The 11,259-nt window shown below is 38.4% G+C and overlaps 1 protein-coding gene across 1 annotated transcript in view; it reads right to left on the reverse strand.

Moving 5' to 3' along the window:
* Positions 1-10,775, reverse strand: part of UBL3 (ubiquitin like 3) — an 84,203-nt gene extending 73,428 nt beyond the window's left edge. The window contains exon 1 of the mRNA XM_032294400.1: positions 9,574-10,775. Coding sequence (XP_032150291.1) covers positions 9,574-9,615 — 42 coding nt within the window. The 5' untranslated portion in view covers positions 9,616-10,775. The remainder of the gene's footprint in view (positions 1-9,573) is intronic.
* Between the last annotated feature and the right edge of the window lie 484 nt (positions 10,776-11,259).

Below are 11,259 nucleotides of genomic sequence, written 5' to 3' on the forward strand. Positions count from 1 at the left end.
AAGAAACAGAATCAATAATCTTTACAAGAAAACTCCAGATGGCTTCACCAGTGAATTCTTTCAAACATTTATGGATGAAATAAAATCAATTTTCACAAACTCTTCCAGAGAATTAAAAAACATTTCCCAGCTCATTTTATGAGGTCAGCATAATCTTGACACGTAAATCTGTCAAAGACTTTACAAGAAATTAAAATTGCTAGCCAATTCTTTTGTGAACAACAAAAAAATTCTAAATAAAGTATTATCTAGCATATAACATTTGAATAATGTGTAATGAAAAAGTTAGGTTTATCCAGAAATTCAAAGATGCTTTTTAAAATTAGGAAATAGATATCCTTCTCTTTCACACTCATACCAAAATTAACACATATTTTTTAAGAGAGCAACTATATTACTACAAGTTTTGTCCCAAGGGAATAATCAGACAAGGCACAGAGATATGTTTAAGAATATAAGAATATCCATTATGTCATTGTTTATAATAGTTTCTAAATACTCATGAAGATGGAATTAGCTAAATAATTTATATACATCTTTGTATATAAAGTATACAGAATCAGTTCAAAATTATAATATGGTTCTATATTTATTTGTATAGATAGATGTTCATAATATAGGCTGAACTTAAAATACGTAAGGAGGCAACTTAAGGTTAAACTTGATTTAACATGACTAAATGAAAACAGCAGGATACAAAAGCAAGACTATTTCTAAGCCAAAGAAAAACACTAGTTTTATATGAAAGTAAAGAAAAACATATATCATAAGAACATTTTGTCTAGACACAATAAATTGCCATCTTAAGTACATAAACAAAAGTGTTACTGTCAAACTTCAACAATTTTCTTCAGCAGAAAGAACATTTTCTTCTCAAAATCTAATCAGAAAATTGCCCAAATATATATTTAGTGAGACCAAAAATGCTACTAGATTTGACCAATCAATAGAGAATCAATCTCTCTCTCTCTCTCTCTCTCTATATATATATATATATACATTTACATATACATCAATAGAGAATCTCTCCCTCTCTCTGCCTTTCTCTTTCTATATATATCTACAGTTAAAAGTATAGAGACAAAAACAAAATGCCCTGAAAGCACTAAATCCTTTACAAGTCAATCTATTTGCTACATATACAAAGCATTCAAAGTGGTATTTTGCAAGAAAAATCCACTGTGTAACAAATATATACACAAGAAGACTCAAAATTCCAACAAGTTTAAAGGGAACTCCCTTTAATTTGACCAATTAGTAAGACAACCAACTTTAATTAAAATAATTCCAATCCAAAAGTTACATAGTATATTGCAAAGATACATAAAATAGGTTTTATTTCTACCAAGCTAGCTCAGACCAATTAGCAGGGACTCCCTGGAGCAAGGTATCAGGGTATCGGAAGGAATCTAAGGCATTCTTCTTAGGATAATGTGCCTGAGGGATTCAGCGACGTTAGGTCAGTTATGGTTGTGGGGAGGGGTGTAAATGTTTATCACTATTGCCACCAGACCCAAATTCCTATTCTAGCTCAACTTCTTCCTCGCTATGTGACTTCAAACAAGTTCCTTACCCTCTCTGAACCTAGGCTGTAAGACAGTAAAAATGAGCTTGTTTGATAACCAGACTGTGATATCTGAAAGATACAAAGAAGACCAATAGGTAACAAAGTTTTTCCCACAACCACACTACAGCTCCAAAATGACTAACAATCTCCCTTTCTGTGATTAGTGCTTTTTCACCAATGACTTCCCAAGTCCCCTTCATTTATCCTGTCTCCTAAACAAAGACTGCTGAGAGACCCAATTACTAACTCACCTCCACTTGATGTATGATAGCATTCAATCCAGGAGTACCCCCTCTTCCAGCACAGCCCAAACAAACCCTACTGAAAACTCCTCCCATTCTCTCTTTTGAGAAAGAGTCTCACTGTCACCCAGGCTGGAGTGCAGTGGTACTATCTCAGCTCACTGCAGTCTCTGCTCACTGCGACCTCCACATCACGGGTCCAGGCAATTCTCCTGCCTCAGCCTCCAGAGTAGCTGCGATTACAGGCGCCTGCCACCACACCCAGCTAAATTTTGTATTTTCAATAGAGATGGGGGTTTCACCATGTTAGTCAGGCGGCTGTTGAACTCCTAACCTCAACTGTTCTGCTGACCTTAGCCTCCCAAAATGCTGGGATTACAGACCTGGCCCTCTTATTCCCTTTAACTGACACTTGGCAGGATTCCTCTAGCATGTGCTCTTCCTAGCTGCAAACCAGTCAACCTGACTTGTTTCACTACAGATACATTCCTGGTGGTCTTCACCTGGTGGGCATTAAGAGTTTCTTTATCTATATACCAACTATATTTACCCAGGGTCACTGTAAGGATTAAATTAAATGCCATAATGTAAAATGCCAAGCATCTGCCTGGTATTAGCAAGTACACAACAAATATTAGTTCTCTCTCCTCTATGAGCTCAAAGTAAAGTTACATACATAATTTTATTTTTTATCACCTAACCAGTTCTTTACTATCAAGAATCTACATCTCTGCAAAACATAGCTAGCAACCAGAAAATTAGCTCCCGAATAAAGAGAATTCTAAGCAACCAAAACAGACATAATCAAGTCCATGAAATGAAAGATCATGCACTTTGTTGTGGGGTTACTCCTAAAAATCCTACTCAGACACCATTTGTTCACTTTAAACATATATCATTTTTAATAAACTGGGGAAATATGGTTTCCATGCCAAATTAAAACCAGCAACTGTAAATAGGAATAAGAAGACACACTGATCATAGAAAAAACAGCAGCTCAACAAGGCAGGGGACAGAAAAACTCATAACTATCAAGCACAAGACACAAATCTTTACCTAATGCAGTGGCTTCTAAAATTTTTTCACTGAAGATCCCAAATATAAAATACTTGAGGCACATACCTAGAGTATATGTGTATTCATTTATAAATATACATATAGTATAAAACAGAAATTAAAAGATTTTTTGTTTTACTTTTTATTACTTTAACTACCAACTATTTTAAATATTAATTTGTTTTAATCTTCCAATCACTAAAAATACTATTAACATATTGAGAGCATTATTACTAAATATATCTCTATTTTTTAGAATCTTAGTTTCTCCATTTGTGAAGTTCAATGTATTTTGACACTTGGTTTTAAGAGCTGTTGTGCCGGGCGCGGTGGCTCAAGCCTGTAATCCCAGCACTTTGGGAGGCCGAGGCGGGTGGATCACGAGGTCAAGAAATCGAGACCACCCTGGTCAACATGGTGAAACCCCGTCTCTACTAAAAATACAAAAAATTAGCTGGGCATGGTGGCACGTGCCTGTAATCCCAGCTACTCAGGAGGCTGAGACAGGAGAATTGCCTGAACCCAGGAGGCGGAGGTTGCGGTGAGCCGAGATTGCGCCATTGCATTCCAGCCTGGGTAACAAGAGCGAAACTCCGTCTCAAAAAAAAAAAAAAAAAGAGCTGTTGTAAGTCATAACTAAAAAACTTATCTTACAAAGATGAGCTCTATATAGAAGAACATGTCACTTACTAACTTACTAAATCATATTACTTTTCCATTCTATCACCAAATATGTAAACGTTTTTATTCAATGTCAGCTACCTGATATTAATGTTATTAAAATTTTCTTTTTCCTGACTGCAATAAGATATCTTTACAAACTAAAATGTTTGGCTTTCCAGTAAATTGTCCAAAATCAATTAAAATTCATTGTAAGGAAGATTTTCAACAGATTGGAAATACCTCAACAGGTTTTCAAAATGTTCTCTCCATAATTTTTCTTTGTTCTGTAAAGCAGGCTTTTTCTCACTGTTTAAAATGTCGATTTTGCCTTGAAGTGACAACTTAGAGATTGTTTTCTCAAAAATATCTGCTGATTTTTATTTTTGGTAGTCTCTTGTCATCATGGATAAGAACAGCATATAGAATTCTCATGTTTTGTAATAAAAATATGTGATTCATCTTTGAGTTCCACAACTCTTTTAAATGCTTTGACAGCAAACCTCTGTTCCTGTCTCCATCTCAATACAAAGTATCATAGATTCTTCTTTTAAAAAGTATTTTTAAAAGGACTATATAACAGAAAAACTGGAAAAACTCTGAGAAACTCATGGTGCTGTTGTTGGCATTTATGTTACAGAATTCATACATCTTCCCTCAGCAAACCACACTCTCCATGAGCACCTGAATATGGGTGGACCTAGAAAACCTCACAGCCAATTCATACAGTATGAATACAGAAGCTCAATTTTTCTCCCTTTTGGGGCGCAAAATAAACAAATAAAGTTCTCACATTTACTTCTCACACCTCAAAATTTACTTGCTTCACCTTACTTTGTAAATTACTGATCTAGTAAAGGGCATAAAGCTTCACAATCTATATTAGATGCTGAGGGTATTATAGTTGCAGCTTATACCTGTGAATACTACCACCATATTACAGACACAGGTACCCAATAAACACTGATTGAATGCAACCAATATTATTCAAATTGTAGCTCTAAGCCACCAAAAATAAGTTAAATTAGGCATAGTATACTTCATTTAAGCAAATACAATGGTAATCCAAAATTGTTAGACTGTGCTATTTTAAAACTCAACCTCCAAGTATTCAGAAAATTTACTAGTTCAGAACAACTTATTATCAAGGTTTCCAGGTTACCATGAATTCTACAGTCTCACTCCATTTTTTCCCTCCCAGAATAAAACTTAGAAAATCAAAGAGCACATTTACTAAGTATATGTTTCAGTCTCCTAAAACACATTTACTGTTCTATATTATGAAAACTATTAGTGCCATCAGTATTTTATCCCCTAATTTAAAATAACTTCAAGCTTTAATACTACAAATATAGTTTTCATATTCCAAGTGATAACAAAAGCAGACATTACAGATTTCACATTTAACATGACTATTAGTATGGAACGATATTTACTTTTTCCATAAGTAAAAAAGACAGTAACACTTTTTGAGTCAAGAAAGTCACTCAGCAATTTCTGAATGTCTAAGAACTATCAGAGGTTAAATAAATGTGATACTATAACCATAGAAATTTGATACCTGTGTAAGAGGAATGTCAAAAGCACTAAAGGAAAACGGTTTCCAGGAAGGAAAGATCACTGTGGCCTAAAATGAACTAAAGACCATTTCAGAGACAAGCTGGGGTAGGATTCAGGGACAGAAAGAAGGAATTCGAAGCTGAGGGAAGCCATGTCATCTTTTTTCTTAATAAAAATGTCTAATTCAAAATATCAAATAATGAGATACATTCAAGTAAAAATTTAGAGAAACATTCAATGCTTAATATATTAGTTATTAAGCTATTCAAGTCACACATATATAGAAACAGTACTTATCTAACCTGTGGCTTTATAAAACCCTTCAACTTAAACTTGAAAGAAGAATCTAGGAAAAGAAAGAAAAATAAAAAGGAGCTATAAATAAAGAGGAAAAAGTCCTTCGGCATTAAATCTCAGTATTCTTTTCTCAGTGTTAAAAATTTTCTATTTTCTGGGCCTTTTACTTTCATGGCATTTTCTCCTAGTATATTCAACATTTGTCATTTTACTTTAACTTGGAAAAGTGATAAAAGTTCACTTTGAAAGGAAATACATTTTAGTAATAATTTCCTGTCCACAAGAGGGCTCCAATAATTCTTCCATGAATGGAAGTGATATAACAAAAACTACAATAAAAATATTCATTAAGCACATAAAATATACTGGAAAAAACTTGAATTGTCATTATCTCATTTAACTCCTATTACAAATTGTTTTCTGTTATAATTTCTACGTTAACAGTTGTTAAAGATACAGGGCTTTTCTTTAACTGCTTTATCAACTAAAATGTTTCGAATCACAAAATTGCTTTGCCATTATTCTCACAATGTCAATTTCTCTCTTAAAGTTTTCAATGTAATAGATACTATAAAGTATAATTTTAGTCCAGAGCTCTAAATAGCCTAAATATTATATACAATACTCTTATAAAAACAAGAATGTACTTCCTGATAACTTTATCAATCCACAAAACAAAATTACCATTGCTGCCCAGTTTTAGACCTTATTATTAACATAGGCAGTAAATATTTTCTTGCAGAAAACCTACAGTGATTAACATAAGTCACACTGCAACTATAAATGATGAATATTGCCACATCATGAACTATGATCTTGGCTGAAAAATAAACAAATAATTTAAATATAACGTATTATGATATTCTATTTAGATATTTTCAGATTTTTTTCACAAATAAGCTACTACACTAGGATGTTATTAAATCTAGTTCAAACTCAATTACTCTTAGCAAAGAAAAACCAATATTTCAAATAAATACACTTGTAATATTTATAGAACATATATATTACAGAATGTAGTAAAAGTACCAACTACAAATTATGTTTTAAAGGGTAGAGCAAATCCATTCACTAGGGGTGCCATTCCCTCATCCAAAATACTGACATTTGGATTATTAAAAATGAGACTCCTTATGCTAAACACAAAAATTTATTGGATGTTTAAAAATAAATGTTAAATGTGAGTTTAAGCAAAACAAAAACCAATGCTAAAAAATCAATTTTTAAAGTGAGTCATAATCATGGCCTTAAAAAGACTTTGCCAAAAACATCAATTGATTTAGTAATTATTGTAGTTCCAGAATAAATTCTCTCCACTGAAAATATGACAGAGATTGTAACTTCACCACTCCATCCCATCTCCCCAACAGGATTTTCCTATACATCTGACAAGCACAATTAACACATAAAAGATTGACTTCAATAGAAATGACACCTCCAACAAAAAGTAAGAGTGTAACATTTGTTTCTAAATAGCACATACTGTCAACTAGGAGAAAGCTTAACATTTTACTGCATCTAGCTAAACGTATTGATTCATAAAGGCAAGTTTAGTGGATTGTAACAGTACATATCCTGATCAATTAAGGGTTATGCTGCAAGGGATATGTCCTTAGCTTTGCTTTGCCATGCTAGTGGTGAGAGCTCTTCAAGATTTAGAGTGGTGAATTTGTTCCATCATGAATGTAAAGTAAAATCAATTGTCAATTATTAATGGTATAAAGAGTATAATAATTCTGAAGCATTTAATCAACAGTTTCTAACCAATATTCGTCATGCTATATTTCAAAAAGTTGAGAATTCTAGGCATACAGCAAACGATGACACTTAAGTAAAAATGCAAAGTTAATAAGAAAATGAACGTTTATAAGACTTTCACAAAGAAAAAATCTTAATCTCTAACCAGTTGAACAGCTAGAAAACAAGACATAAAACATACTCAGAACAATCAAACCTGTGCTGTACCTTAGAACCCACTCTGAAATAGCATCATCAGGTCATTATTACATAATTTTGCTTTGCCCTTGCATATCACCTTTAATCAAGGGATCTCAAAGCACCACAGAATCATCAAGGCCTTAACATACAGCCTAAAACAGACAAATTGTTGTATTTTATAATTGCACATATTAATAAAACCCTGCGCCCACTTCCCAGTCTTCTGATCTTAACATCAGCCTCCAAACCCTCTCTCTGACTTGGAAACAGTATTCCCCAAATCATCTCAATCTATGACTGATGCTACGCACATTCCAGCTTTTCTTCATTGGACCTAAAGGAAGCAGTGGCACTGTTTTAATAACACACATCTATTTCATTCCAACTTCCAAGAGAGAATAGATGGTACTTAGGGTTAACCTATCTTGCACTGTGCTTGATGATATAAAATGGAGGCTTTCGGGAGAGCAAATCTTTGCTCGAGGCAATGAACCCACAGATCACTCATCAAACAAGGGAAATAGCATTTCCCAGCTCTGTCTAGAGACTGCTCCCGGCAACTTCAAGGGCGGTCTGGAGGAAACCTGGTCCAACCGTACCTAATCAGGCAAGAGGCTATTTCATGTGTGCACACCAGGAGAGAAGCGAAAACTAAAAGGACAATGCAAGAGTTTTAGGACTCGGAAGGAGAGTGTAAGGCTGTTATGAAGACACAACAGAACACTGTTCTGTTAAGAGACAGAACCCTGTGTTTCACTTTGCAATAAATGGGAAATTAAACAAGAGCAAAATGCCTTTTAAATCAAGGTCAAAGTAAACTATTTAGAATCATTTAATTTTTGCTACAAAATCTGTGTATGAGGTTTGATCCTATAGAAACATCTGGCGTTTTAAAATTTAATCATCAGCAGGCTGGGCGCGGTGGCTCACGTCTGTAATCCCAGCACTTTGGGAGGCCGAGATGGGTGGATCATCTGAGGTTAGGAGTTTGAGACCAGCCTGGTCAACATGGTGAAACCCTGCCTTTACCAAAAATACAAAAAAAAAAAAAAAAAAAAAAATTTGTTTTTTTAGCCGGGCGTGGTGGTGGGAGCCGGTAATCCCAGCTACTTGGGAGGCTGAGGCAGGAGAATCTCTTGAACCCGGAAGGCAGAGGTTGCAGTGAGCCGAGATGGCACCACTGCACTCCGGCCTGGGCAACAAGAGTGAAATTCCGTCTCGAAAAAAAAATTTTTTTTTAATTTTTTAAATAAAATTTAATCATCAGCAAAGTTCAATTTTTTTCCACTGAATACACAAACACTCAAATGTTAACATATGTTAGCACAACTACATTAACTTCAATTCTTTCATAAACAGGATTATTCCTCTTCCTGTTAATTAACTGCATTATGTTTGTCCTTAGGAACTGCAAAGTGTAATTTCACACTCACACAAACCAATCCTCCAGCACTGTAAGGTTACACGGTTGCTGTTAGTCAATACTCACAACCTTAACCTTTATACACAAAACAAAAAGCGTCAATAAACAACAGTACTTTTTGTTTCAAGTTCTCAACACTCAGTGATCGAGGCTCAATACTATGTTTCCGTAGCTTTTTGTCTAATATGGAATCTACTATTAATAAATATTTGGCATTAAAAAGCCCTGGAATACTCATAAGTACCAACACAGGATCAGCCTACGTTTGTGAAAATCCCAGAATATCTTAATATTTCTGTAGCCGTCCGTGTTCCGACATTTCAAAAGGCTGGCAGCAAATTCGAATCTACTTTTTCTTGAAGAGATGTGCATCACTGTTCTTGAAAAATATCAAGTTCGTCCCCACTGCACTGATGATCTCGTCTGTGTCATAAAGCAAGATTCCCGTTTCCCTACCTATTCTCTCGTAGGGACACCCGTCCTCGGCTCTGCCCACTGTCACTGACGTTTTCAGAAACGTTAATATACTACTGTTGGGAGGCTTCTAGCAAAGAGGGAGATATTTTGTCCCCTCAAGCTACCATGTTCCATTTCCCTACTTCTCCACTGAATTCAATGACTTAGAAAACACGACCAAATGAGAGAACCCATATTAAAAGCAGTACTTTCTAAAAGGAGGAAACCAGAAGCTGCAACTTCTCCAAATCGCTCAGCACGGTGGCTTTTCGACAGTCCCCAGCAAACCTTTGCCCCACGCCTGCCGTCTTTCCGATTAAACAAGATTGGAAACCACAATTAAATCAGAGTGTCATAACTTATCCGTCACTTACCATATCCGCCGGGACATTACTGGACATCTTGCCGTTGGACATATACCCAGATGTTTACGAAAAAAAAAAAAAATAAAATACAACAAACAAAAAAGAGCAGAAGTCTTCAAGCTACAGAAATAAACCTTCACGATTCTGACTGGTTCGTGATGTGCTTTCTCTCCCCAAAATAAGTTATTTCGGGGCCAAAGTGCCAGCCAGGCCGAGGTTCTGGTGCGAGAAGGAACAATCCCCAGGAGCTGTGTGGCCGGAGCGGGAGGAAACTCCTGGGACAGCAGCGCAGCCCCTGTCGTCGTCGTCAGCAGCAGCAGCAGCAGCACCCCCAGGACCGACCGCGCCAGGTGGACCGAGCCGAGTGACACACGGACATGGAGCGGGGTGGGAGGGGGTTAAATCCGCCTTCCTCTTTCCCAGCCCCGGTAATGATTCACACTCGCTCCCGAGTCAAGTCCTCATTAAGCAGGAGAAAAATGCCCCAGCGTGGATGTACATAGATAACTATGTAGCTACACATCGACGCGTGACCCTTGAGTGACCCTTGAGTGGCGGCCGAGCGGTGGCCGGACACCGGCCGCGGACCCTGCGGGGCCGCTCTCCGGACGCTGCGCGGACGGCGCGGGGAAACGGCTCAACTCGCACCGCCGGGGCGGAGAGCCGGGCCGCGGAAACCCGCGCTCAAGGGCATTTAACTAGTTGGGAACCAAAGCGAAAGCCCGGAGGGGGAAGGACCGAGAGCGCTGGGGTGCTTGAGGCCGGTCGGGACACTCCACAGCCTCTCGGGGCTCAGGCCGCGGGCGCCTCCGGGCAGCAACGGGGGTCGGGGCGCATAGTCTCCGGCTCCTCAGCGCTCCTCTTCTGCCTCCGCCTCCCCCGCCACCGCCTCCCAGGTCTCCGCCTTCCCTCCCCTCCCCGGCCTCGCGAGCTCCAGGCGACGCCGACTTCGGCTGGTCCCCGGAAGAGGCCGGGTCCTCCCTCTCCTCAGCCCGGGAAGGGTTTCCTCTCAGAGCTTTGTTTCTGCTCCTCCTAATTCTCCACTTTTCAGTCCCACACGCCGCGGCCGCCTCCTGTCATCCCCTCTCAAACCAACATGGCGGCGGCGGCTGCCACAGCGCGAGTAGGGGAAACGGGGAGAGCACGGACCGCCCCCCCCCCGCCCCGGTGCAGCCACCGCCCCCGTCCCCTTCCCCTTCCTCCCTCCGCGGACACCAAGTGCGTCACCACGGAGACCACCCTCGAGCATCACGGGAAGTGTAGTCTAAGAAGGTGGGGGAGGGAGCCGCCGAACTCCTCCACGCTCGGCTCCGAAGCCACGCCCCCCATAGCAACAGTTGTGAGGAAACGAAAGCTCCCTTCCCTTGCTTTGAACGAGCTGCTGCCAGGGAGTTAGGTGATACCTTTTACCAGGAGTGCTGTGATCACGAGAACTGTTGGGAGAAAATAATTCTGCATAGAGAAATTCCCTTATGTACCATACGCACACAGATCTAAAATATGCTGTACCTCCAAGCAGAATAATTCATTTTAATTACAGCACACTCCCCACATCCTGCAATCTCAACGCATTTTGTAGAGTGATTTCATCTAGGTCTCCTCAACTTTACATTTTGAAGAACAAAAGCAATCATTGATTTCCTATAAGGTCACTGAAGTTCAACAGGAACAAGGATCTCATTAAGCAATGAGAAT

The sequence above is a fragment of the Sapajus apella genome, unplaced genomic scaffold, assembly GCF_009761245.1.
Source record: "Sapajus apella isolate SASKATOON/1434 unplaced genomic scaffold, GSC_monkey_1.0 scaffold32, whole genome shotgun sequence".
Lineage (NCBI taxonomy): Eukaryota > Metazoa > Chordata > Mammalia > Primates > Cebidae > Sapajus > Sapajus apella.